The 27,442-nt window shown below is 51.5% G+C and overlaps 2 protein-coding genes across 2 annotated transcripts in view; both read right to left on the bottom strand.

The window, feature by feature from the left end:
* The window catches only part of NOTCH2 (notch receptor 2), an 87,283-nt gene extending 76,902 nt beyond the window's left edge, over positions 1 to 10,381 (bottom strand). The window contains exons 1-2 of the mRNA XM_080407312.1: positions 10,191 to 10,381; positions 164 to 245 (exon numbers count right to left, since the gene is read on the bottom strand). Coding sequence (XP_080263438.1) covers positions 164 to 245; positions 10,191 to 10,272 — 164 coding nt within the window. The 5' untranslated portion in view covers positions 10,273 to 10,381. The remainder of the gene's footprint in view (positions 1 to 163; positions 246 to 10,190) is intronic.
* A 9,338-nt stretch (positions 10,382 to 19,719) lies between these two features.
* SEC22B (SEC22 homolog B, vesicle trafficking protein) lies at positions 19,720 to 27,362 on the bottom strand. Its single transcript, XM_080406780.1, has 5 exons — positions 27,193 to 27,362; positions 26,787 to 26,896; positions 21,954 to 22,114; positions 21,475 to 21,621; positions 19,720 to 21,082 (listed from the first exon to the last, which is right to left on the bottom strand). Exons 1-5 carry the CDS (start codon positions 27,265 to 27,267, stop codon positions 20,928 to 20,930), a joined length of 648 nt encoding a protein of 215 aa, XP_080262906.1. The 5' UTR covers positions 27,268 to 27,362; the 3' UTR covers positions 19,720 to 20,927.
* Between the last annotated feature and the right edge of the window lie 80 nt (positions 27,363 to 27,442).

The raw sequence follows: 27,442 nt of genomic DNA, 5'->3' as shown, positions 1-27,442 counted from the left end.
AGCTAGCATATAACAAACGCATTATCAAGAAACACCAACTGTGCTAAAACTGTCATGCTGAATGCACCCGATAAGAAAATCTTAACTCACATTTCCTTTCTGGCTAGGAACCTGAATGACAGAAGATTGGTAATTAAATTGATGAGAAATGAAACCAACTTACTTGCAATATCCTGTACCATTCTGATATGGAATGCACTTTCCCTCGTTAACACATGGCTTGGAATCATCCATACACTGCAATGCTGAAAGAAGCAAAAAGAACAGTCAAATCAGTAGCCATACATGTCAAGTCAAAGCTTCATTAGCATATTATGGGGAAAGAAAATCTTTAAGTAGAAAATTTTATATGATTGGAACAAAAACAATAGACACTATCACATAGTTTAGTTTAATCTCTGGAAGCATCAAAACAGCCAGACTGAAAGAAGAATCACAGATTTGTGCATCAGGCAACTCAATGTTTACAGAATTTCTTTTAGGTAGATTTTCAAAACAAAGCATGCAGTAATTTCAGCAAGCTACAAAGACATTCATGTCAGCACTTGCATATTTTGGGTTAAGTGTCACCAATTACTACTTTCTGATCAAAATTCTAGACTGAAATTCTTTGAAGTAAGAGGCAACTACTTCCAAGCCTTCTTTCAGAATATTTTGCCTCAAATCCCTTCCTTCTTTTCTATCACCTCTAGGGACACTTGGCACTGAAACAGGGGCATCTGTCCCTCAATCTCACCTGCTGTGCATTTCTAGCAATGCAGAATTTGCTGTAACATCATTACTGTTGCTGCACTCTGATTTCAGTCAGGATTGTGTTTGGGGGTAAGCGAAAATATCAGAGATGTTAGACTTTCCACAAATAATTTGGTGTTTCTAAGGAGATACACCGTAGCTCAAACTCCGTATTTTCAGTATTATGGTTTTTAAAAGCTATTAGGTGTGATACAGTTCAGGTCTGGTCAATTTTTATCCAAGTCAGCTGGAAGCTCTAGTGTTGTTTCCATCAGAACAGGCTTCACATCAGCCTCAGCTCTGGCAAGTGCTCATCTCTTCACGGGAACCTGAAGCAGCACGCTGGGGCTGTGCCTAAAGAAGGGCGAGAACTACGGAAACCCTGCAGGAGCAGAGGGCACTCTAGAACCACAAAAGTTCAGCCAGTCCACCTAGCTCACAGCCTGCCACTTGAATAGCACCAAACTAGTGGATAAAGCCCTTGAAACCGCAAGATCTGGGTCCTACCCTAAACTTACCCATGTGCCCAGAGGTCACAAGCTCTTCCCACCTTCCAGTTCTGTCTCCTGGCCCCCAAACACACACACTTCCGTGCCTCTCCAGACCCTATTTCAACAATTTTACTGCCTTTGGGAAAGCATTTAACCAATCTTAGGTTAAAGGCACCTAGAGGGAGGAATAACATCTAAACTGCCCTCTTGTGTACTAGCTGCCACAGGGCAGATGCCCTTTTTTTTTTTTTTTTCCTTTTTTAAGGTAGTTTACGTCAAGAGGTATTAAATTTTCAATACAAATTCATCAAGGGGCACCAGGGAAACGTGGTCCAAACCACCACCAAAGCTTATATTCTGGTGACTACAGAAGGGGGCTCAGAAACCGAAGAGTTAACACACCAGTTCCCCTAAGCTCTCTGCAACCAGCCCAAATTCACCCCAGCAATCAGACAACTTGGAACAGACTCCAGTTACTGCTATCCAGGGCTTCAAGTGTTATTTCCCAATAACCCTGGAGCAACATAAACAGGTCCCATGCACTAAGAGGTACTACAGGAGCATTTCACACCTGCAATCCCTACAGAGAATACATTTAAACTAAACTCAGTTGCCCAGGAAAACCATCAATATTTCTGACAATAGGGGTACAGCTGTTTCTGTTAACTCAATTCTTCAAAAAGGGGCGCTTGGATGGTGCTGCTTCTGCACAGCTCTCAGGAAATGAACAAAATTCCACTCTGAGGCCCTTTCAGATAACCCCTGAGGTCAGGGTTACTAAGCGACAGAAATATTAACACGGATTTTGCATGACATTCCCCCACACAGCGGTCAAAACCACACTGATTTGCACCTGTCTGATGATTTTTATCCCATTTAACAGCAACATCCACAAGGCTTCAACTCCAAACTTCATCTGCTTCTGTCTAACACTACAGCAGCTTGTTTTCACAACAAAGGTTAGCTACAGTTAGCATAGTGCACTTACACGGCGTTCAAGGGACACTGCAAAAGGACCTGGAATGATCTGGATTTCTCTTACTACCTGCGCTACTCCAGGGAAATGGAGGAAGGGAAAAGTGACCCTTACCATATTTCAGCCTTACCGTATCAGTACTCTCAGCTCACTACCTTGAATTTTCATTCTTTTCACACCCACCAAGCCAGTGAAGCAAATACTCAGAGGATTATTTCTTTTGTGCCCGTGCTTTCAAACACAATTTTGTAATCTCTTCGAGTAGCTGTGTCCCTAGTGAGAACTGAGCAGCCAGTTGATTTTGTAACCCACATAGTAAAAGCTTAACTAGCACTTGGCCAAAACCACCTCCCAGCACAACTGCACGGAGGGGAGCAAGAGGGTGATGGCTTTCGGGGTCACAGTAAGGATCTGAAACAGTGATTCCTGTTTAGCTTGCTAGGCCAAACACAGCCACGGCAGAGAGGCTTTAGCAAAGTAATGATTAATTTTCTCCTGGTTTTTGACAAATTACTCCTGCCTTGAACGGCTGTTTAGCAGGTCATTAAACTACTACTAGACTTTAGAATTCTTTTAACAGAGACACACAGTGAATAGAGCAACACAGACAGCTGAATATGTATTTTGTATATAGTAATTTAGAAGTGAAAGAAACTAAGAAAACAAAAGCAAAAAGACTCTTTTGTACTTTTGCAGCTTGAGACTAAAATAGGTTGAATAGAAATACATTTAAATGCAACTAAAGCAAAGGTAAATGTAACCATATTCTATATTAAAATGAGCATTAAAAGTAACAACCACTACTCTTTAAAAAAGAAATCACGAGGGAAATTGAAGGCTATAGTTCTCACAGTAAAATTAGCATTTCTGTGCACAAAGCACTGTCTTCCTGTATTTCACGATATCTTTAACAATTTCACAATGCATACAAAACCAAGGCATTTCAACACAACTTACTTCAAAAGCTACTTCACTGCTCTATCATGTTGAGTGCTACAACTTTACCTTCTACCTTAGCCAGCACAAAAAGTACTTTTCACTACATCCATCATGTCAACTGGAAATACTTCGGTGTGTACAGCGTGAGCGAAGACAGCCTTGCCTTGAAAATATAAAGCCATTCTTTTAGAACCCAGAGAGAGAGCGCGCCAGTATGCTGTCAAGGCTTTGAGTCTAACAGGCTGCTTTTGACAAATTTCTTCTGTGTTTAAAAAAAAACAGCAATGATCAATTATTTGTCCATTTTCTGGACTTGCTCTAACTTGCCAAAACCACCATGACTATCAGAAGCTGGGTTAATCCAGACCAAGCATAAGCATTGATGCTTCAAGTCCTTGTGCTCTCGTGCGGTGGTGGCATGCCAGCAGGTCTCGAAGGGGAAATCCCATGGCTTTTTAAATGTATTGAACGGCCTCATGATTTTTAGTAGTCCATTTGGGCATATTACAGGAATATTGGGAAGACACCTCACAATTATCAAAAGGCTGGCTTCTTATGAAGCAGGCAGGCCACCACGTTGTGGAAGAACCACCCAGTTTCTAGCACGTATCATAGCCAAGTTTGAAAGACTTCTCAGATGAGGACTCCTAAGCGCACACGAGATGAATGTTATTAACTATACTACCCAGCCTAGAGTCCATACAAACCCTTGCACACGCTTGCATTTAAACATAATTTCTAACCTGACATTTAACTAGCCTACCAGGACCATTTTCCAAGGCCAGACAGAAGAACAGGTAGCCACTGCTACAGAACGAGCACAAGCAGAAAGTGTTACTCATGGAAACACTATAGGAAGTGCTGTGATTCTCAACGCCCAACTGCAAAGCTCACACTTAACTGGAATACAATCTCACCCAGGTTTAACCTTTGCAACTAAAGGAAAAGTTGTGTTCCTGCCTTGCTGTTCTTTAGGATGCCAAGACGATCGGGAAGTTGTGATGTGGTTTCTATACTTCATCTGCCCACTACAAATTCAGATCCTTTCTAGGCGAGAAAATTAAAAAGAAATAGTGATGGATTAAGATCAGAAGCTGTAAGTATCAGAGTTCAGCTTTTAAAAGAGAAGACTGCTATAGGGAAACAGAGCCATAACCAGAGAAAATCTGAAAGGGCTTTGTTGTAAATACTAAAAGGAAAGTAATGCCAATAAAGTCCTCACCCACAAGTTCAGAAAAAGTTAAGCAGAAATAAAAATGCAAAATACCAAAACAATTAATGCTGTGAGGAAGAGACGTTACAAAGCTGGTTTCCTGTAGCTTTGTGGTTGATTATCCTGCATCTAAGAACCTGTAGGCTCTGACCAAAGGTTTTACTTTAAATAAAGGGAGAACAATATTCTGGCAGGGAATGCTGCTGAGCTGCTGGTACAGCTTTCTCCTTGGGAGGACACTGTACGTGTTCTCTCTCTCCTCCATTCTGTCTACAAATTTTCCATGAAGTTCACAGAAAGTATATTTTAAGAACCTAGATCTCTGTTGTATTTGGTTGACGCTTGTCTATAGGTTCAACAGCTCTCTTGTGGGAGAGGGTAGTAAACAACCTACTCAAGCATAGAAGAAAAGTCAGGCTGAAAATACATTAAAGACTAGAAAGAAAACTAAAAGACAAAATAGGTTTCAATAACCTTTATATAGCCAGTGGATTTTCTGTCTCAATTGACATTCATGAGAACTAGCCTGTCATTCCAGTGGTGTTACCCATTATGTAAGAAGAGAAAGGTGGAAAAAAAAGATTCAAAGCCCTCAAATAGCAGCAACAGAAGATGCACGGCAAATCCTTACACAAGCTCAGGCTGCTTGCCAGAGGTGGACCAGCTCTAAAGACTATGACCATCAGCATGGTCAGAAACACCAGCAAACTACAAAGCAAGGGGTCTTAAATTCCAAGGGAGCAAAAGCAGCTTCTGGTTCCCTTACAGGAAAAACACAGTCTGAAAAAAGAAGAAAATGCTGAAACACAAGGTGCAATTCTGGAGAAAGACTGGTAGATCCTCAAGGTGCAGAAAGGGACACAACCCTCCCACAGCAGTACCTCGCACCACACAGCTGCTGAAAAAGCTGGTAAGGAATAAGCAGCACTGCACACATGGAGACAATACCCAAAGATAACCAACTTTTGGAGGAAACCCAAAAAGGAGAAATAGCTAATTACACTATTCACTAGCCTCAACAGATTACAGTTCCAGTGAGACTATATATCATGGAAGAACCCACTCGTAAGTGTGTGCTAGCTGAAAATATGAAAATAGCTTTTTTTTTTTCCTGAAGAACAGATCGCCCCATGGCAGCCACAAGGAGAGGGGGAAGAAGCAAACTAGTAAAAATCCTTACTGTGGAAAAGTGATAAAGCCTTATAGTCAGCCCAGATTTAGAAAAGATTAACTTTTGGAGAATTTAAACATGCTGACCAGTTTGCACTTCACAGACAGAGGACAGCAGTTAAAGGACAAAGCTTATCTATAAGGCATGGAAATAGTTTGTAAAGCAAAAATGCTTTAATCAGATTACTAAGACATCTCCATCGTTTTTGCACACAAAAGCCTGAAATCAACTGGATAATGCAAGACTCATCAACTGAGAAGCTAAGCAGAGCTCAGAGGGGTGTGAAGGCACTCAGCCAACATCCTGTACCTTTTGGGACAGAAACCCCCAATAGCTAAGGTGGTTTCCTTCACTAACTTCCCTAGAAAGCATAAAAAAAAAAAACCAAAAAAAACAACCACCCTGCAAAAAAAATATTTAAGTGGATTTCAGGAGAACAAGCTTGTAAGTTGAAGAAATTTTGCTTTGGAAGTTCATCAGGTTTTTGGTTTGTTTGTTTTTTTTTTTTTAATTTGAGAGTACTAATAGGAAAACTGCGTGCACCACCATCATCTGTTTCAAATCTCCCCTCTGAACATCTAGGACCTGGCGAAAACTACTGATTGGCCCTCCTAACAACAGAGCGGGGAACCCGTCGTGCAAATTCACAGGTAGAGTTAAAGTCTTCCTGTTGTCGGGGTCTTAGGCCCAGGAAGCTGCAGGAGGGCTGTTATTTCTATCAAGTGCAGCCACAATTCATGTGACACTGTTCCTGTTGAGAAACCACCAATAAAAGCTCAAGTTATAATACAGACTGAATTCAGGATGAACTTGCAATACAGTTTTAAAGTCTGTGTCAGTCACAATATCCTCCGTTTCCTTCCACAGATACAGTTCCCTGCCTTCCCCTATTTTCAGTTTTCCAAAGAAAGCCAAAACGCTCAAAATCCAGAACTGCAACATAAAGCATTTAGTTGGGGAGGGGAGAAAAAAGTTTTCAACAAAAAAATGTAGGGAAGGCAATTAGAGCCAAAGAGGTATTGGTGTTTCCATGGCAATCTGGCAGACAGAAGCCATGCTCCTGTCTTCTCCAAAGTCTTCCATCATTCTCCAGCACTAAATCTTTATTAATTTGAACGTTAAGCATGTTTGCCTGTGCAGAAATGCTAGCCCGCTACTTGTGCTGAGCAACGCTTCTGCAGCCGTCCCGGGTGATGTCAGAGAAACAAGATGAAGACTTGCTGCATGGAACAAACAGCAGGCGCCCATGCCATTTTGAGATACAAAGCTCTTTTTTCATCCTCGGAGCAGTCTAAAAAAAGGACATGTGCCCTAGGAACAGACTATTTTCTAAACAGAACGAACGATTATTTCTGCAGCTCTCAGATGACCGTGTTTAGAATGATATAAGCACTGTTTCTCCTAGATGGGCACTGACAGCCCTTGACTTCTATTGGCAAGATGATTTCAGAGTGAATTAATAGAAAGTAAGAATATAACTACAAAAGGACTTTTTAACACAGATGCTTAGGGAAGCTCTTTTTCCCCCCCAACATGGATGACATTTCCCTAACATGTCCCACAGGAGGAGTGAGAATTAATAGTATCGCTCCTCCACTTAACCATCATTAGCCAACAGTACTAACTTGAAGGAAACGACACTGTATCTGTAGTTACAAATTGTGACTGATCAGTTTTGCTGTCAAACAAGATTCTCAAGCCCAGAAGAAACAGGCTGCCAGAATCCTGCTGCTGCTTTTTCACCTACTCCTTGTCCTGGGTTCAAACTCCAGGCACCAGTCCCCTTCTCTCAGCACAGACACAGGTTTTTGAGAAAGGGAGAAGTTGAACAGAATGAGAGCGCACTGAAGAGAATTACCTGCTTACTGCAACAGCAGCGAGACACCTAATAAAACGGAGGGAGGCAACCAGCTGTGGAAGCTGCCAAAAACCCAACCCACCCACTGTAAGAGCCCCAACTGCCAAATGCCACCAGAGGCGTGAGTCCTATTTTCCCAAGGATCCAAGTCCTGAGAACATCAGCAAGACGATCTTCACGTATTTCTAATATGACTAAGAGGTGCCCTGCAGGAAGCGATGCCAGTTAGCCAGATTCTCATCATGCTCCCTTTTGAAAGTTTAAATTGGCATCTTTGATAAGAACAAATTTGATAGGCAGCTACACTTCCAAAAGATCAAGTAAAACTTGCTCTTCCATAAGCAAATTTGTATCAAGCAGACCGGCATTGTCAGCATTACCTGAAGTCCTCAAAAGTCTCTAAACTAAAACTAAAGATCTCAAACTGCAATCTGCATCAACGTGCTACCTTTGCACCCCTCCAAATTAAAAACCTGTTAGAAACACAGGCTGACAGTAAACGGCAACCTGGTGAAGCTGGGCTTAGCAAAATCCAAGCGTTAATAACAGCAGTGGGTAGTAACTAGGGTGGGCTTCACTAGCCAGGATTCCTGTTTTACCGGCTGCTGTCTGATCAGGAGAGGTGCAAATCGTTCACAGCAATTATCAGGAGAGTATCCTCACCAAAAGCACAGGTGTTGCCGCCCCACCCCAGCTTACTGCAACCTCAACTGCAGCCTTTTGCAAAACTAAACAACGGCTCAACTGGAAAAGCAAGTTGCTACATCGTTGGGCTTGCATGATGAGGCAGACTTGAGTAGTCCAAACCATAGCACTCAGAGCATCCAGGAGCCTCCTATTTATTGACCAAGAGGGCTGACATCAGATACCTGCCCTCTCTTGCACAAGAGCGTCAAGACAGTTGAATATGCACCTGAAAATACCCTTTCGGTGACTTCATCTTTCCCATTAATTCAAGCCACAAGTCCCACTCCCAGGGACCAGATGCAGGTCAGTATCTCACGAACAACAGGAGTCATTTATTTTCAGTCTAGATCTGTCATCTCTGACAACCAGCCTTTGTTAAGCACCAGGAGGAAATTTTACTCACAATGCCAAAAAATTTCTACAGCATGGGAGGACCTGAACCAGCCCAGTAGGTATCCATACCCCGTCAAGTGATGAGTGACACCACAGGTACTTCTCCCTCTCAGCCCCCACCAAGAGAAAGAACTGGTAGGGCTAGCAATGAACTGGTAAGTTGCTGGTATGAAAGTACAGTCAAACTAAGTGGGCAAGACATTAGTCTTCGGGGGGGGGTGGGGTGGGGGGGGGTGGGAAGAGGATTTTGCCATCTTACTGATCTGTGTAAGCCATTTCCAGAAACAACAGTGCTACTATACACCTACCCTTGAAAGACTCTTTATTTTTCCAGTCACTTTTAAGCAAATCTGGCCAACACACAGTCAGGAAACAGCTTTTTTTTTTTTTTAACTCCAACCATCTTCTTGCAGCACATTAGTACGAGTAAGTCAGATCTCAGAGGGGTTGGGGAAGGGGGTGGGGGGAAGACCAACATTTTTCCCAGGAGACAAATAATGGCCATTTCAAAGTAAAAACAGATAGACTGATTAGCCCAACTACTCTGCAACCAAACCAGCAGCAGTGGTCAAAACTCTGCAGACAAGTTCCACCCCTAACCATACCCAAGAGTAAAACTGCTGAAATAATCAGCGTCGCAGTCACACACTTAACAACTTCCACTACCACTTTCTCCCATCGCTGCGCTCTCCACACGTCACCTGAAGAGCAATCCCGCCTCCCCGGAGGAAAAAAGGAAGAAAGAATGAGAAGCCGCGCAAGTAATCAATGACTGCTGGTCCCGGATAGCTTTACCGTGCTGCAAGGCTGCACATGCTTTGCTCTAGGAGCAGGACTGCTGCCGGGAGAGGCGTGAAATCCATCAGAACCCAGCAGTCAAGGCTACGGACCGTGTTCTCCAGCCCGGCTGCAAAACACATTGCAAATGCCGATGCGCAACAGCGATGGAAAGCAGCGGTTCCTTCAGATGTGCACATATGGCTCCATCACGCCTGAACTGATTAACAATTAGAGGAGGAGGAGATGTAGGAATCCCTTCTGTGTGTGTAGGTATGTCCCCAGCAAAGAGGCTGGGGCGCACAGGACGCACAGGTATCCCAGGCGATGGGAAGCAGTCAGCCCTTTTCTCCCGTGTTTTGAAATCAGAAGAGCTCGAGCGCTCAAACCCCGGCTGCGACAGCCCGCGTATCGCTGCCAGTAAAGCACGGCTTCCCTCGCGCTTTCCGTTACGTGTCAGCTCCCACCGGACAGCAGCCCCCCCCCCAGGATCAGCAGCCCCCTCACTCCCCCCGGGGACAGTAGCAGCCCCCTCCCCCCAGGAGAGCAGCCCCCTCACTCCCCCTGGGGACAGCAGCAGCCGCCTCCCCCACCTCGGGGACAGCAACAGCCCCCTCACTCCCCCCGGGGGCGGCAGCAGCAGCCCCCCGGGACAGCCCCCCCGCAGGTGAGCCGACCTCGGGGCGGGGGGGCCCCGCTCCACACAAAGAGGCGGTGGCCCGGGCCGCCCCCACGCGATGACACCCCAGGCGCCCCCCCCAGCCCTCCATCCCCGGCCGGCCCCGCGGGAGGAGGTGACACCGGCGCCGGGCCGGCCGCGCTCGGAGCGGCCCCAGGCGAGGGGCGGCCCCGGGCACCCCCTCAGGCCCCAGGCGAGGGGCCGCCCGCGCAGCGCCGCAGCCCCACAGGCCCCCGCAGCCCCTCGCCGCCGCCCTCCCGCCCCCGCCACTCACCGGCCGCGGGCTCGGCGCGGCTGAGCACGGCCAGCACCAGGCCGAGAAGGGCGGCGAGCGCCGGCTCCGCTCCGCGGGCCATGGCTACGGCCGCTCCCGCCGGCACGGCACAGCACGGCACGGCGCGACGCGGAGGGATCGACCCAGCCGCCGATGGCGCCTGCGGCCACCCTGCGCGGAGGGACACGGCACAGGCGCACCGCCCCCGCTTCCTCCGCCGCGCCGCCCGCCACGCCCCGCCCGCCCGCCACCAGGGGGCGCCCGACGGGGCAAGGCGGGGAGGGGCGGGGCGGATGGCGGGGGCGGTGAGTGGCGGTGAGTGGCGGTGGGGCTGGGGGGCAGATGGCGATGGGGGCGGTGAGGAGGGGGGCAGGTGGGGATGGGAAGCGGCGGGGGGCGGATGGTGATGGGGCTGTGGAAGGCAGGTGGGGATGGGGCTGGGGGGAATGGCACTGGGGGCAGATGGGGATGGGGCAGATGGCAGTGGGGGGCAGTGGGGGGCAGATGGGGATGTGGAGGAATGGCAATGGGGGGCAGATGGTGGTGGTGATGAGGGGCATATAGTGATAGGAGCAGGTGGCGGTGGGGGGCGGGTGGCGGTGGCAGTGGGGGGCAGGTGGTGATGGGGCCAGATGGCAATGAGGGGTGGATAGTGGTGGGGCTGGGAGGCAGATGGTGGTGGGGGGCGGATGGCGGTGGCAATGGGGGGATGGAGGACACGGGCAGCAGGGCACGTTGTCGTGCCCCTGTGGGGTGGTGGCAGTGGTGGTGGGTGCCCCCGGGGGGATGGTGGAGCACCCCACCTGCAGGGGCACGGCCCTGCCCTCTGCCCAGGTGTGGGGTGATGGAGCATCGCCCAGGGCGCCAATGGGGATGGAAACCCAAACCCAGTGGTGGCTGCTGGCAGCTCATCCCGGTGGGAAGGGGGCCCTGGGGCAGCTGTGCCAGCTCCCTGCCCCACGGCTCACCCCATGGCTCAGCCCAACCCCACGGCTCACCCCACGGCTACTGGTACCGCAGAAGCCCAGGAGGACACATGGCTTCCCGCGGTCTTGGACTAAATTCAACCTCAGGAGCCCTCCCAGTCCTCAGCCATGGTTTAAAGCGTTACAACCTGTCTGCCCCACGCTGAGAGCCCTTTGTGTGCTGACATGGCAGCCTGGCCACCAGGGCAGGCTTGTGCGGGCTGGGGGAGAGAGGGGCAATGAATAAACGCCACTGTTTTCCCCCTGTAACTCGCCAGATCCTGGAGCTCCTACCACGAGCTGGATGCTCAGCATCCTACCTCCATGATGATTTGTCCAGGTATGCTGATGTGACCTGGGTGATGAATCCCCCACCGTCCCACAGAGCTGCCGGAGCATCCCATGGCCGCTGTGATGGCTCGTGGGCAGACACCGGTGCCACAGCCATGGTAGCCGACCGAGGGGGCTGCGCCTGGCACCCCCTCTCCCCGCACCTCCTCGCCTGCCAAGGCAGAACCCAGATCCCCAACATGCCAAAAACTTTCCACGTATACAATTAGGGGTGGCAGCCACCAACACTTAGGTTGCAACAGCCACAACGCCAAGTGGAGGAGGGACAGGCGGGGATGTGGCTGGAGCAAGGAGGGCTTGGGGATGCTCTCCTGAATGCAGCTATGCTCCCATATTCCCGTACTCCCATAATGGGAGGAATATCTGGCATTTCACCAAAAGCTGCCATTCCCAGCTCCTCTCCGGGCATTACTTATCCCTGACCTTAAGGCGGCCAGTCCCCTGCTGCCTGTGTTCTGCTCCAGCCCCACGTGGGGACAGCACCTACGGTCCCAGTGTGGCGCTGGGAAGGTGCAGCCAGCTCTGTCTGGCAAATGAGGCCCCGTGGGGGAGCCCGGCCCGGCGGGGGGAAGGTGTTGCTTCGCCCCACAGGTCTGGGGAACCTGCTGATGGCTCCCACCTCGCCACTCTGACCCCACTCTCCTCAGCTGTCCATGGGGGAGAGCATCCCCCCGTGGCTCTGCTGGAGGAAAGGGGTGAAAGCAGCCACCAGCAGGTCCTCTGTGTGATGGAGGTGGCTTTTGCAGCTGGGGAGGCGAGGGCCAAACCGCCCAAGGCCACCCTGCCTTGCCTATGCCAGGAGGGACCACACAGGGCAGAGTGGGAGGGGGACAGAGGAAGACACCCCGCTGTGTCCCCATGCCAAAGCTCCTCAGGCAGCTCCCCATCACCCCCATGGGTCTGTCGTTCAGCAATAAGCTGTTTTGTGAGGAGTTAAAAACATGTTTCAGCATTGCTTTGTCTTTTGTGCCCTGTGACAGTCCCATTAATGCCACCATGGGCAAACAAGCCACGGGGAGCACGACACAGGCCACCCACCCACACAAGTGACCCTCCAGCCTCCCTCACCCCCAGTTTCCCACCCAGACACGACCAGCAGCCCATGTTGAAACTGGAGGGCTCCGGCAAGGTTTTCCATAGTTTCCTCCTGGTTTTGCACATGCCAAGCCCTGCTTTGGAGTGTCCTGCTGGGAGCAGAGCCCCCGGTGCGCAGGGTGGCGAGGGGCAGTGGGCAGGGTGCGGGCAGGGCGCCTGGCACAGAGCTGTGTGCGATGCCAGCTGGGGGATTAGGAGAGCTGAACAGACTCCATATCCATCACATCGCTTGTTAAACTGCCCCAGCAATTAGGGAAATCCTGGCACTTTGGCAGACAAAGGGTGGGGGATCAAGCCCTCTTTGACTCCATGGCAGGAGCCTCACCCCGATGATTTTGGTTGCCCGTGCCACAGAGCAGAGGCACATTTGTGTTCGCCTCAGCATGTGCAGACAGCTCTCCAGCCCTGGAGCTTTTCAGGCTTCCCACCCCGCTGCTCCAAAGCCAGCCCTGTGCACCAGCCCTCGGGCCATCACCAGCGGGTACAGTGCTGGGCTGTCACTGGTGGTGTTGGGGTCTGGGTCCCCCGGCTCAGCAGGGACACCCCAGGTGATGCCGAGCCGCTGGTCCGTGCAGATGGCATGGCTGGTGGCAACAGGGGGTGAAGCATCCTGCCCCCCACCTGCACTCGCTTCACTGGGGGAGGTAGCCCCTGGGGCAGCATCCCCCGGCCCCGTGTGCCCCCTCGCTCTGCAGCCGGTGTGATGCTGTCCAGGAGGGATGTGCCCGGGTGCTCGGCGGTGCTCTCCCCACCTCTCCGTGGAGAAGGCAAAATGGATTTAAAACTCACGGAGGTGCTTTTTTGGGTGTCTGTATGTGGTTATGTATGTGGTCTGTATGTGCAGCGGCGCTGCACTTCTCTGTCCCTCACCCCAGAGGAACCACTGGCTTCACCAGTTTCACAGTGGTACTCTCAGAATAATTTGTGTTTTCTCGCCATAACCTTTCCATGACACTGCTGGCGGTTCAGGCGTGCAGCCCTCAGCTCAGCCCGCACCCAAACGCCTGCCTCACAGCCCAGCATCTTACACACCCAGATAAACGTCGCCTCATTTTTACCTGCCCCTGCTTTGGGGGTCCTTAGAACATGCCTGAACCATATATCTCAGCCTTCTCGTTTGCAAACAGGAGAGCTGGAACCCTGTTAAAATGGAAGCTGAGGGTATTTCATAGCTGCAAGATGTCAGCAGCAAAGAGGTTTAAGAAAAACAGGAGGGAGAGAGGCTTCCAGCAAAATCTGTGGGGCTGGCAGCCTTCTGCCTGCATGGCAAATAGCTCGTCCTGTGGCTCATCTGCTAACTCTTAACATTCACATGACTTGGCTTACACCGTGATTATCTTACCTGCCAGCTAGTCTTGTCTTAAAAAGAAACAGAGGAGCGCAAAGGCATTCCTGCATCAAGCCCCGCAGGAATGTGCCGGGCCTGAGCCGCCTCTGCTGTCCCGCTTAATCGCCCGGGGAATTCGCACCCTCAGCCTTCCCCACCGCTGCCCTCGCTCGGAGCAGCCCATGGAGTATTTATATTGCAGACGGAGCCACGCAGCTTTTACCAAAGTTGGTGGGATGTACGGGGTGGCTGCGAAGCTCCCGAAATGCTCCTGGCTCGGGGCACACGATGGAGCAGGGAGTCAGTGACTTGTGGCCACCCTCCAGGCAGCAGCCGGGGCTGTGAGGATGGCTGGCACAAGGGACAGCTGCCACTCGGGGAAGGGGCAGCTGCTCAGCACCGCTGAGACCTGCCCTTCGTGTGCCTTGCCCAGGTCTGTAGCCAGGACCAGCCACACGGATGGGAGCCTGCAGCTCTCCCGCTCGGTCCGCAGCCACTGAGAAGCTGCAGCGGGGCTTTGCAGCCCGCGAGCATCCTCTCCCAGTGCACACGTGGCCTCTGCGAGCTGCCCACCTGGGCACAACCCCCATCACCTGTGGTCCCCATGTGGGTAGGAACACGGGAAAGCAGAACAGAGGCTTTTTCCTGCTCCCGCGGGACCCAGAGCCTGGCCTCAGCCCCCAGCAAACCCTGTTACATCCCTCTGGCACTAGGCAGGGGCCTCATCCTGCTCTGTGCAGCCTGCTCCAAGCCTGTGCTGAGCCAGAGGTCGCTCAGATCCCTTCTTGCCTCAACAGCCCCCTCCTCTCCCGGGGTGGATGCCAGGGCAAGATGCCATCGCAGCTGCAAGGGGCTCATGGCCATGCATGGGGCACACAGGGCTCCGGGAAAGGTCCCGGGGAGCCACACGCGCCCGGAGCTCCACAAGCTCGAGCACCACGAGGACTCACCCGGCATGGAGGACTTGGGGTCACCGTGATTCTAGCAAGGACATTTAGTTCTGCTCCTCTATGCAAAACCTGTGTCTGCTGCCGTTTTCAGTGCCCCAGCTGTGGCTGGCTGCACTTTCCACCCCGGGTGCTGTGCCACAACGGGGCTGGGGAGTCCTGTTTCCCGCAGGCGTGGGCAGCAGGCCAGGGCAGCGAAGCGTGTTAGGGTGGCCAGGGAGAACCCGCAGGCTGGGGTGCTGCTGGTGGGATGTTGAGAGAAGGAAAAGAAAAAAAAAAAGCACCGACAAGGGAAGCAGGTTTATCACCTCTCTGCAGAGTGCTGGGGCTCAGCCGCAGGCAGGTTTCTGAGTCATGATTCAAAATCACGCTGGGCTCCTCCATGTGCCCCTCAGCCCGCAGAAAGCCCCGTGGCGGGGCCTGGCAGCCCCACTGGGCTGGGCATGGGGAGCAGGGACTCCCCAACTTCTGCTTTGTCCCCCCCCCCGACGGGTTTGTGAGCTCAGGCATGACTGCAGCAGCCCAGGAGCAGCCGTGCGAGATGCTGCGAGGCTGCGGGCACAGCCCGGCAAACCCCGGGGAACCCCTGTGCCCACGGGGGACCCAGACAGTGCCCACGCCAGGGGAGAAGGGGGACGGAAGTGGCACGGCTGCCCCAGGGGAAGCAGCGCTGGGGACGTGCGAGGGCAGCTGGGTGCTGGAGGCTGTCCAGGGAGCACCGGCAGAGCATTGGCTGCGGGAAGGTTGTACCCCACCTCTTTCCAGCACTGCAGGGGCTTGGGAGCAGCCAGACCCCCAGGGACCCCTAAAGGGCTCAGGTCTGGGGGGCCAACGGGGACAGAGCGAGGAGGCTGCCGGGGGCTGGGCAGGTGCCTGGTGTCCTGCCCTGGGGCTGGGAACCAGCCCAGCTGCATCAGCCGGATGGGGGGCACGGAACCCTGGGGGTGCCGGGACGGGCCGTGGCACTGACTTGGGCCCGTGGGGAGGGCTGGTCCCAGCAGCCACCTTCCCTGCGGCCAGACCCCCACCCAGCCCCTCGCCATCTGAAAAGCCCCCATTTTCGGGCAGCAGCAAACTGACATCCTCCTTTCCGAAAGGTCACTCTGGCAGCAACGCGGCGGAGCAAAGCACGAGGAGAGGGGGAAGCGACCTCCTGAGCCCCCCTGCCCAGCTCTGCGGGGCATCCCTCCCTGGCCCCGGTGGGACCGAGCCCCCCAAGGGACAGAGCTGCTGTGGCCCTTCAAGCCCCCCAAGGGACAGAGCTGCTGCGGCCCCTCGAGCCCCCCAAGGGACAGAGCTGCTGTGGCCCCTCAGTGGTGCCCAAGGGAGGGAGGACAAGGACTGGGGCGCTCGAAGGCTGAACCACAAGCCCTGCTGCCCTGGCCAGGCTGCCCAGGCAGTTATCCGGCACCAGGTGCCCCGGGCTGGCACTTGCCCTGCCGCAGGGATGCTGGCGCAGCCCCTCCACGCCTCTGGGATGTTCATCCCTGGCAAAGCAGCTGCTGGAAACCACCCAGGGTCAAACTCCCCTGGGGTCCCAGAGGGAAAGAAGCTGCAAGTGGGGTTTTTCTGAAAACCTGCCTGAGAGAGGGGTTTGCGAGGGTGAGGAGCTGGGTCAAAGTGGGGCAAACAGCTGGTGCCCAGTGAAGACAGAAACTGAAACGCTGCAGCACCCAAACAGCTGCTCCCAGGAGTGGTGACAGTGCAGAGCACAGCCACAGCCTGGACCAGGTGAGACCCACCATGTATTTGATGCGGTGGCCGGAGCACCCTGCCAGCCTTTGCCATCCTGCTGCCCTCTTCCTCTCAGCAGCGCTGTGCTTCTTCACCCATGGCAGGTTCGGCAGCACCCAGGAACCAGCTCTGCCTGTCTGCTCTTGCTACTTTGCTTTTCAGATGCTCAGGAGAAAAATCCCTGCCACCCAGCACCGGCATGCCTGGCAGTGTAAGCCACCCATCACAGTCCTGTGGTGGTCCAGGGTGGGCATGGCCACCAGTGGTCCCTCCAGCCACCCCTGTGGACACAAGGACACCCGAGGTGCCCAGACCAGAGCTGAGCAGGGGCAGCAGCAAACAGAGCCCAACCTGACAGCTTTTCTGGACCACCACTCATGTGACAAGGCTTGTCACGTCTGTGCTCACACGATGAGCAGAGCAGCTCCTGGGGCACCTCGTACCATCCCCTTTTTCCTTTTGCACCCTGCTGCTCTCTGTTCGTGCCAAGGGTGTCCCAGCAGCAATGGGCACGCTGTGGGGCACGGGAGAGCCCAGCTCTGCCCCCCAAACCCTGCAGCACAGGGGGCCCAGGTGCTACGGCTGTGCCAGGACTTTGCCCTACTCCCAGATCCTGCGTTCCCTCCTGCTCCACACGTGTCTGGCATGGGATGAAGCCCCTCTGCCTCTGTTGGAAGAAGGGTTCGCTGGAGTCAAGATGCTCAATATGAGTTATGCATCTTGCTCAATTTTATTAGTTTCTAACACTACTTATATAGAACTGATACACATGCGTATTCGTAAAGCAGAAATATGATTGTTTAGTAGTCTCTAAACGCGCGCGGTTCTCACACCCCTAATTATCATGACTAAAATAAGCATTCTATCCATGTAGCTAATTGTGTTGCTGTGCTTCAGCCTTGTAGTTTGTTACTCCCTATATTCCCATACCGGTCCCTATCTTTCTTGGCCCTGCACCTGCTTTCCCAGCAGCTGTAGCTTGTTACAGCCACGGCCTGTTGGCACAACATAATTACTTGGTCTCAGGATTCAAGAATAGCTCAAGGCTACCTTTCTTGTTATCTTCAGCACAGCAACTTCAATACAATTCTGATTGCAGGCCTATTCTAATACCAGGCCTGGATTGTGCAGATCTTCAGAGATTCTAAGGCCATGCTTCTGCAGCCATTCTTCCACATGCCTCTGGCAGGCGGAGGGGACCAGACATGGGAACCGGGGGGACCCCTAGCAGGGGAACCCAGTAGGGAAAGGCTGCTCTAGAGCAGCTGCAGGCAGAGGGGCAGCTCAGAAACAGAAATGAGGTGGGTGTTGGGTAGGAGGAGACTCAGGCAAGCTCCCTGCTGGGAGGCATCACCATCCAGCTTGGTCACAGCACCCCAGCTGTGCGACAGGATGAGGCCAGGCAGCACAGTCCCGGAGCCCTTGCAGGCAGATTCCCGGCTTCACGGTGCAGCAGCCCAGGCCCAGCGAGGCTGTGGGTCTTTGGGGGAGCCAGGGCATTGGGACGAGGTCGGGGTGCCCTCGGGAGGAGCCCCCCTTTGCCTCCCCAGCCCTGGGCACCACTCTGCACTGTGCATCAGCTCCGTGCGGGTACTGCCATCTGCAGGCAGCGGCTCCCGGGCCAGCTCTGGACCTCTGCCAGCACCATCCTGAGCCAGCAGCAATCCAACAGCTACGGTGGTCACCCCTGCTCTGTGGGGCTGCGCCCTGCGCCCACCAGGGCAGGGAGCCACGTCCCTCAGCCCACAGGTGCTCAACCAGCCCAGCCCGAGCAAGCTGTCAGGTAACGCAGGGCGAAACCAGCAATGGCTTCTCCTCCCCTCTGCCCCACGCAGCAGGATGGGAACAACAAGCCTCACACCTGGCTGCTCGGGAGGTGCAGGCAGCCCCCAGCAAAACAAAACCCAGCCCCATACCTCCCTCGCACAGAGCACCAGCAGCACCTCTGCCCCACGCAAGGGAGGAAAAGGGATCCTGTACTTTGAACTCACCAAGGGATCTACTTATAAAGTGCTCCCTGGAGCCCCGTGCTGGCCTGTGGGAGAGTCTTCCTTGCCCTCCCCTTTAGGAAAGTGGCATTTGCAGTGCCGTGCCCTGTTAAAACTGACACACCACGGGGGGCACGTACCCCGCTCCCAGTTTGTTCCATCCCCCGTGTGAAAAGTATCACAACAGAACTGCCCCCATAAAAAAATCTGCCCAGGCTGAGGAGGCTGCCAGACACACACTGGCAATGGAAGAGATCGCTGCTATAACCACAGTACAGCCTCTCTGCCAGAAAACGGCCAAGATCATATTTCTCAACTAGCTCTGCCTCCAAAAACAAGCCCTTATCCCAGGTGGCTTCAGCTGTCGGGCCTTTACCCTCTTGTGTCCCTGGAAGCAAAGCAAGCATCCTTTGAGAGCACAAAAGCAAGACGCTGGAAACTCCACGCTGCAGAGGGGATTTCTCAGAAGCGTTTATTTCACTGCTGACACTGGGGCTGCAGGAGGCAACTGCTCACTGAGCTGCCCTTTGCTGCAGAAACGTCACTCCCCTCAATCACAACAATCCACATATAGTTGGTGCCTGCTCACCTTTTGGCACCTACATGACACAGACCTACATCACTGGGATATTCACCTGTTAGGGACACCACTTAAAAAGATTAAAAATAACAATAATGATAATAATAAAGCATTCTACATAGTAACACTTGGAGGCGTCATGCAGAAACCAGAGAGTTTTAGACTACATGGCAGATCAGATTTGCTACGCTTTTGGTGGATGAACACTAACTGCTCCCCTGCCAGCCCAACGTGGTGCCAAGCTGGGGAGTCCTCCCAGACAGGACAACAGCTCTTTGTTTCCTACCCTGTGGCAGGAAACATTTCCAGGTCACAGTTTATATTTCCAGAACTACACAAGATTATGTGCTTGCAAAAGGTGCTGAGGAGTCTTGAAACTTCCTTCTGTGACACTGCCTGCTTCCTACCAAACAGCAGGCACGTGAGTGCAGAAGAGTGCCTGAGCTGTGGGGTTTCTTTTTTCTTTTTTTCTTTAAATAAAAACAAAAGCTGACTGGTAAAACATTATTCTTAGCACAGGTGGACCAAAACAATTTAAAAAAAAAAAAAAAATCACATTACACTGGAAATATATAGATTGGCCCATAAGAAAGAAGCTATATACTATTGCCCCATAATGAATTTTTCTTCACCTACAGTTTCAACTTCCCAAGTGAGGTAGGGAGAGGGTGACCACAGCAAAAAAAAAAAAAAGGTGGTGTTTCCAATGGATTCCACTATTTTATCCTTTTGAATCCTTCATGTAAAGTTAAAGTGTTCTTGAAGGAAACACTACCTTTTCTTCACAACAACATTCAGAGTTTTGGTTTTTTGGTTGTTTTGGGTGAGGGAAAGAGGGAGAAAGAAAACAAGCATCCCAGAGATGAAATGCTGGCAGTTTTGATACATTTTGTAAGGAAAGCACAGTTATAAAAAGGAAGGAAATAATGTAGTGAATCTGCAGATAGAAGGGAAAAACACAGAGTGCTAACATAGTCTGCGCTGTGCCCACTCCAACAGCATTGAATTACACACCCTGTTCAAATGGAAACATACTGTCATACACAGCTGTCTGGAGAGGGAAAGTGGACACTTACAAACCTGTAGTTTAATTTTGTAGGAATCAGCAATATAGAAGCCTTTCATTGCCTCTCCTAGTACTAGACAGAATGTATCTTAAGGCATAATTTAACATCCATTTCTTCCTAAAGCAATTTAAAGTGTAACAAGCCAAGATGTCAGACACAGAAAACAACTCAACAATAGCTGTTCTGACAGAAGTGAAAGCTATTATATGTACAGTGCAGTATTTGCCATCAAACAGAGGAGTTTTCTCTTAAAAAAAAACCAAAAAACTGCAGACCCAGATTCTAAAAAAGCAAACATTGCCAACACAAGGAATGTTCATTAGAGTCCAGTTCCCACTAGAGCTACTCAACAGGAGGACGTACAATGTGATTATGCTAAACTGCACTGACTTAGAGCTCCCAGAGTGCGCCCCCGGGTAGGGGGGCGGGGGCGTGGGAGGCCAAACTCTGCAGTAGCCAGTGCAAACTGCCTCAGAGGAAAAGCCTGTAGTCAACAAGCCTTTACACCTATTGTTAGGCTTCACAAAGAGATGTAGTAGTCAGGCGTCACCTAACAATTTCAGGACAGTCCCGTATAGGTGATGGTCCTGTGTGGATTCTAATGCACATCCCCCATGAACAGTGTCCTGCACACATACACCTGCCAGGCTACCGGCTTTCCCTCTTCCGTGACTGCAACCGGCTCACAGCCACCAGAATCTCACATAAACGATCAACATGATAAAAAACACAGCTACGGCCGCAAGCTTGGCGTAAGTGGAACGCATGTTCAGATACTTCGCATCCTGGCGGTACTTCTTGGACAAACTGGACAAGTTGTTGGCCTTGGAATCAAGAGCTGTTAAAGGGAAAGGCGAGCAAAGTTAATCAAGATCGACCCAACCAGGTGTTCCCCAAATGTTACATTAACTGTACAAGTTTCTCTGGAGCAGCTGGAAGCGCAGCAGTTTCACATGGCAGCTTGGCCTGTGCCCATCTGCAGTGCTCTAGTGCTTGTCCTGCTGGGATGAAAGCCACCCATGCCAGTGAGATGCTGGTCTCGCCCAAAAGAAGCACCAGCACCTGCCAGGTGCTTCAGGATGCAACCCACCCAACCAAAATACCTACTGAGTTCATCGCTTTTCTCAGGAAGCTCAGGGATGAGCAAGCCCTTCCCTCCAGTATGCTCCACCCACAAAGCCGACCGAGGGGACAAGGAACCCTATGCCAAACACCAGCCATTCCCTGTACCTGAAAGTGCCTCTCCTCGCTGTAAGACTTCCTCGATGTTGGCCACCATAATCCTCTGCACATCTTGCAGCTCTGTGTTGATGGAGCCCAGGTTCCTCCTCGCGCGGCTATCAATGTAGAGCTTCTTGGTTTTCTGGATGTAGGTGTCTGGAACAAGAGGGGGCTATCAGAGGGAATCCCACCTAACACAGAGCAGCCTGGCTGCTGGAGGAGTGGGAGTATTGCTGAGACAGCCAGCAGACTACACGCAAATATATTCACTGGAGCAAGGACAAGAGACTTAAAGCAGGAAATCTGAATCAAAGGACATTTACTTTTTCCCCACCACTGCCCTATTCTCTTGCTCAACACACCCACTTCCCTAGGGCCAAGAAGAGGTTGAACTGTCAATTCCACAGACCAGGCCGGAGAGGATCCTGTGGCTGCCGCTCCCCCCCAGTTACAAGTTTCCTAGCTAGCCACAGCAAGAGGAACCTCACCAAATTCAATGAAGGAATAGGGCCTGGAGACCGTCGGCACCTTCTTGCCATGCTGCTCATCAAACTCTGAATGCAAGTCTTCCAGATAGGCAAAGGCCAGTTTCTTGGGGAATGCAGCTTCACACAGGACCAGGTAACAAACACCTTTCTCAATGATGTAGCTAAAAGAACAGCAGAAAAGAGCATTAATCTCTTAGTCCTGAACCTACCCCATCAAACACCACCCTGCATACCTTTATTCCTATGAGGCAATGAAAACTGGGTACAGGGACTTCAAGTCTGCTGTGTCTGGTAAACCCTCTGACAAAGTGATGGCTTATTTTTCTTTACCTAAAAGAAATTTTCTCGTAGCCTCAGACCCTATACCCATGCCAACAGCCCTGAACTTTGACTTCACTAGGACAAAAGTTGGCCTGTGAATATCATTAGCTTACCAAAATACCAGCAACAAAATGATTATAATTTTGGAGTAAAAAAATGAGAGGACATCCTCCCTCCCTCCTGCAGTCAGGAATAGGGGAGCACAACAAGTCTGCCAGCAGAATAGAGGGGAAGGTGGCCAGCACAGCTCTAAGACAACGCAGCACAGCCAAGAACCTGAGGCCCACAAAAAGAAAGCTCTGCCCTGAGATTAGGGGATGCAGAAGAATTTGGTCTCAGCATGCTAAAAAGCCAGTTGGTGACTGCCACCTCCTGCTTTCCATTTTGGAGGGCTGGGTACCCCCTTCCCCTCCAACAGCAGCCTGTTGGTGGGGTGTCTCACTACCCACACACGACCTCAAAGGCAGCTGGGGAATAGTATTAGTGCTAGACAGGTTCTGGTGACCTCCCCTGCAGGACTGCCATAGGTGAGCATGGCTGTGCTACCAGTTCTTTGGCTGCAATGTTAGGAGCTCCAAAACCTGCGCTGAAGCACGCTGCTGTGTAATGCTCTTTGGTTTGTCCTGCAGCTGAATGTGAAGGGCTGCTCTTCTCCTCCCACCACCCCCATCCTCATCTAATTCTTACTGGTCCACAGAGGTTAGTGCTGACCTTGTTTCAGTGTGAGCCCCAGTGCCTCCATCAGCACTGGGACTAGGGGCTTTTCATTACAATTCAGCTAAAAAGCCTACTGAAATAAGGGATAAGATAGAACCAACCTTGTGATTATTTAAGCTTTGCTACAATGCCTACAAAGTCCGCTGCTGCGCATTCCCAGCTGTGTTTGCCTCCTTATTTAAGCCAACAGAAAAAAAAAGGCAACACTATTTCCACTGAAACCAAGAGAGTGGAGATGGTACATAGCCCTGCATACACTTCTGAATGTTTATCGGTATTATTCAGGGTGTATGTTACCTTCCTTTGACTTTCTGCATAATGCCATTATGTAGCAGTCTAGTTAGCATGAAGATTAACAGCGTATTAAAGAATTGACCCAGTTCCGAGTGCACTGTAGTTAAATAAGTAGCTTAAAATTTTGTTAATAGGCACATCAGGCTTACAAAACTATTTCCTCCCCCTCCCCACTGTTTTTCCAGATACTCAACAGGTCCATTTCTCCTGCCCCTATATGCTCTGTGTGCAAATACTGCCAGCCTTCAAGCAACAACTCATCCACCTCAACCAGAAGCCAGAAACTCCAATCATTGTAATCCATTCCACAAGCACGTCCCCATGAGCCCATACTTTTATTCCTTTTTATGTCCCTCAGCTTGGGCAGCATCAGCGTGTAAGACTAATCCTACAGTATATCATGCCTTTGTTCTTCCCTTTACCCTTGGAGACCTGCTTGACAGCCTGGAGTTGCCACAAATCATCACCTGGAGCTTGATTTAGTCACTGTCATGAACAGCAAGACCTGAGAAAAATCTTTTGAGATAAGAGAAACTTGTATCAGATAGAAACTTGTATCTGATAGTACTGCCTCAGAGCCAGAGCAGCACCTCCAAGATGAGAGCAGCCTGAGGAGCATGTCCCGCCGGTACGGCCCTGTTATCTCTGCTCAGGCCAGCAGGTCCTGCCTGGAGCTCTTCAGCTGTATCTCCCACCTGCTCTTCCCACGATGTGACATGAGACATGTTGGATTTAAAGTTGACCTGTCAGCATCACAGAGAGCAAGCACACCCCATCCTGTCCCAGATCCAGACAATTTGTCAGCCGCAGTTCAACCTCAGAGCAGAGTTCCGACACAGCTGGGCTTCTCAGTTTCACGCTATGTGTGTGCCTCCAAGCATCAGCGCAGCACCCAGTTGCCGTCTGCTCTGCACTGTACACACACAAGGGACAGGCAATGCTACCTGCCACTGCTACCTTCTGTACTCCAGATTTCTGCGCACCAACTACAGCCAGTAAGTTTCTTACGATTACCTTGAACGTTTTCAGAGAAAAAAGCTTTACCCTGGTAACAGTAGCAAAGGCCAAGGGTTGTTTTCAACATGACAGGTATGAGCTACTTCAGCCATTCAGCAGCCAAAGGTCACCTGCTGACTGACAGCACAGCAGACTGCATCGCTGCTCCCGTACCTGCACAGCCGCATACGCCAAGTGCTGCAGCTGCAAGGGTGACACAGCTTTTGGTGCCAAAGCCTACACATTACATTTGACAGAAATCACCTCAGTGGTCATAGTTTAAGCTTCACATTTCAGCAAGACTAGGCTCTTCTCTGAATTGATCAAGCTAAAAACGTTCAATACCACCTCAGCAAGTTCAGCAATACCCTTAGCAACACTTCTAATTCCTGCACCACAAAGTGCTCTACCCTGGTTTGTGCTGCCCTCAGCAGTCAGAGCTCTGATTTGACAGAAAAAAAAATGGTGTGCTGCATTAATGAACAGCATGGTCATCAGCCACCACTACTTTACACTAAATCTCAAACTCCCCCGTTTCCTCCCTTTCCTGTACCATTATCACACATTTCATAACATTTTTTGATTGGAAAGTATTCTTTTCGTGCAAGCCCTTGCCTTAATTTTCCACCTTACAGGAGGCAGCCGTTGAGTGCTTTGCAGCAGCAGCTGTCAATTGCCTGTGGAACCTGTTCAGGGAACTCAACACAGAAGGAGGAACCCTCCTTGCCCTGCCTACCTGCCAGCCAGGTGCCCTGGCTGTTTCTTTAACAGCTGTGTCAAAATATGAGCTTGCCCAAGCCCTTCCACCTCGTCAGTGGTGACATTACAGGCACTGTTAAGAGGCTTGGATTTCCTGGGCATTGCAAGCGGCACAGCCTTCCCAGACATCTCTGCTCATGTCATGGAAGCAACACAGCAAAGGACTTACTAGGATCCATACAGGCTTTTTCCCAAGGCTTCACTGAGAGTCAGAGCTACACCCATGCAGTGCCACGGCAACATTTAAAGTGAGGGATTTTTTAAATTACAGAGTTTTAACTACTAAAAAGAAGACTATGCAGAGCAGCACTTTGCAGTTAACTCTGACAACCACACCCAAACCCGACAGGAGATAGGGATGGCCAGTCTATTTAAATCAGGGCCATCCTCAGACCACTATGACTCCCTATCAAAGGCAACCAGAAGCCAAGAGAGAAGACATCGAAAAAGATCTTGTTGCAGTCATCATATGTAAGCCAAGCACAAGAAAAGCTGCTCTGAAAACCTCATGGCTTTTGCCAAAGACTGCCCTTACAAAAAACTCCCGTTCCTGTCTTTTCATGTCGCTGAATCTCTGAAGAAAGGGACAGGGCAGGATAATTGCTCAAGGGCCCTTGTTATAGAAACAGAGACCTAAAGGCAATCTTGCCTTGCATCCAAACTGCATCTCCCGCTCACCCACCCATAAACACGCACCTGGTCACCAGGGCTTGGGAACTGAGAGGAAACTCGCTGCTGGCAGCATGGCAGAAGCGGTGCCAAGTGCGGGAAATCTTGGTCCATTGCTGGCAAACCTGCACAACTGTGCCTCAGCAATCTCACGTGGCAGCTGATCACAGAGACTTCTAACAATTATTTCTGCTAATAGCATAGTTCTGATTCTTGACAAGATCTTGGGCTTGATTAAGTTCTCAAGTATTATCCTGTTAGGTAATTACATGTCATGTAAAGAAGCATTTACTTTCTCAAACATAAGTATGCTCTCCTGCCTTTCATTGACTGTCAGTCCTTCCTCCATTTACTTGCCTTTCCAGTTCCCTTGCTATTCATTAGGGATGACAGATGTCTGACCTGCGCGCTCTGTAAATTTTCATTATTTTATATTCACATTCCCTTGTTAATGTACTACTGTAGAAAGACAGAAGTGCTTTTAAGTAGACAGTTTCCAAACAGTTTAGGAAATGAATTAAACACATCCAATGCAATTAGCAACAATAAAACTGAATCTACAAGTTGAAAGAAAAAAGTTTATCAGATATTAAGGAAATAATAAGAAAGAAATAAATCAAAGATGTTCCATGTGCTTTTAACACACTGAAAGCTACACTCCCACGGGATACACAGACGAAAGTCTTGCGCAAGAGAAGCTCATGGGGCACTGCTAAGACTGTTTTTACCAAAGACATCTCTTTCTAAAGACAAAACAAGACACGTAAGGTACAGAAGATGCACTGTAGGTACCTTAGAGGGTGCAAACAAACAGAAAAACCTTAAAGGGAACAGAATACACATTGTCTTCAGCAAAGACAGAACTGTGAAGCTGGCTGAGAAACAAGTGCTGGACAGCAGGGCCAAGAAATAACTCACACACTCTCCCCTTCAAGCAGCTATTGTACACTTCAGCTGGCGGGACAGACAGTTGAATAACTCGCCATCTCTCGGGCAGCGCAGGCTCTCACAAACCCTCACCCTGAGCCAGAAGTGCCATCACAAGCCAGTTCCCCCATCATGCCCAGAGGTACTCACTGGAAAGCCATGGCTCCTGCCTCGAGAGTACACCTCGTGGGGGACTGCTCGTTCAGCTTGCGGAACAGCTGCTTCGCTTGGCTCTGGTACTGCTGCAGATCGCGGCCCGACTGAGAAGGGAGGACAGACTGTTGGGGGCGGCTGCCACCGGAGACGTACCGCCCGCCCGCAGGCGGGGAGGCTCCGGGGGGTCCCGAGCTCAGCCCGAGGGGGAGCGATAGCCCCACAGCGCAGAGGCGGCTCGCCGCCTCCCACCCGCGACCACCGGGCGGGACACGCTTGGGCAAGAGCGGCCCGGCACGCGAGCAGGGGCTGCGAGGGTCCGGCTAGGCCGCCCCCGCCCGCTCCTCCCGAACACAGCGGGCCGGACCCCCCGCCCGCGCCCCCCGCCCCTGCGCCGCCCCACCTGCTCGTCCTCCTGCATGGAGGCGGCCAGGGGGAGCCCGTCCGCCACGCGGGCGATCATCGTGAGCAGCACCATCTCCGCGGCCGGCCCGCCACCGCTCAGCCCCGCGCCCGCCGCCTGCCCCTGCCACGGAGCCAGCCGGAAGCTGCCACTGCAACATCCGGTCCACCGCCGACACCGCCCGCACAGGCGCTTCCGGCCGCGCTACGGGGAAACCGCCCGGGCGGCAACAGGGCCCCGCCGCTAGGGG

This window comes from Falco punctatus (genome assembly GCF_963210335.1).
Source record: "Falco punctatus genome assembly, chromosome: 11".
Taxonomy (NCBI): domain Eukaryota; kingdom Metazoa; phylum Chordata; class Aves; order Falconiformes; family Falconidae; genus Falco; species Falco punctatus.
The sequence above is the reverse complement of the archived record's forward strand: the minus strand, read 5'-3'. Positions and strand labels throughout refer to the sequence as shown.

Excerpts from the sequence above, each read along its gene's own strand:
- SEC22B (XM_080406780.1), bottom strand. The coding sequence starts at position 27,267 with ATGGTGCTGCTCACGATGATCGCCCGCGTGGCGGACGGGCTCCCCCTG. Across the intron at positions 26,897-27,192 it reads CCATGCAGGAGGACGAGCAG|TCGGGCCGCGATCTGCAGCA; the intron begins GTGGGGCGGCGC and ends CTCCCTTCTCAG. Across the intron at positions 21,083-21,474 it reads GCGAGGAGAGGCACTTTCAG|CTCTTGATTCCAAGGCCAAC; the intron begins GTACAGGGAATG and ends TCCCTTTAACAG.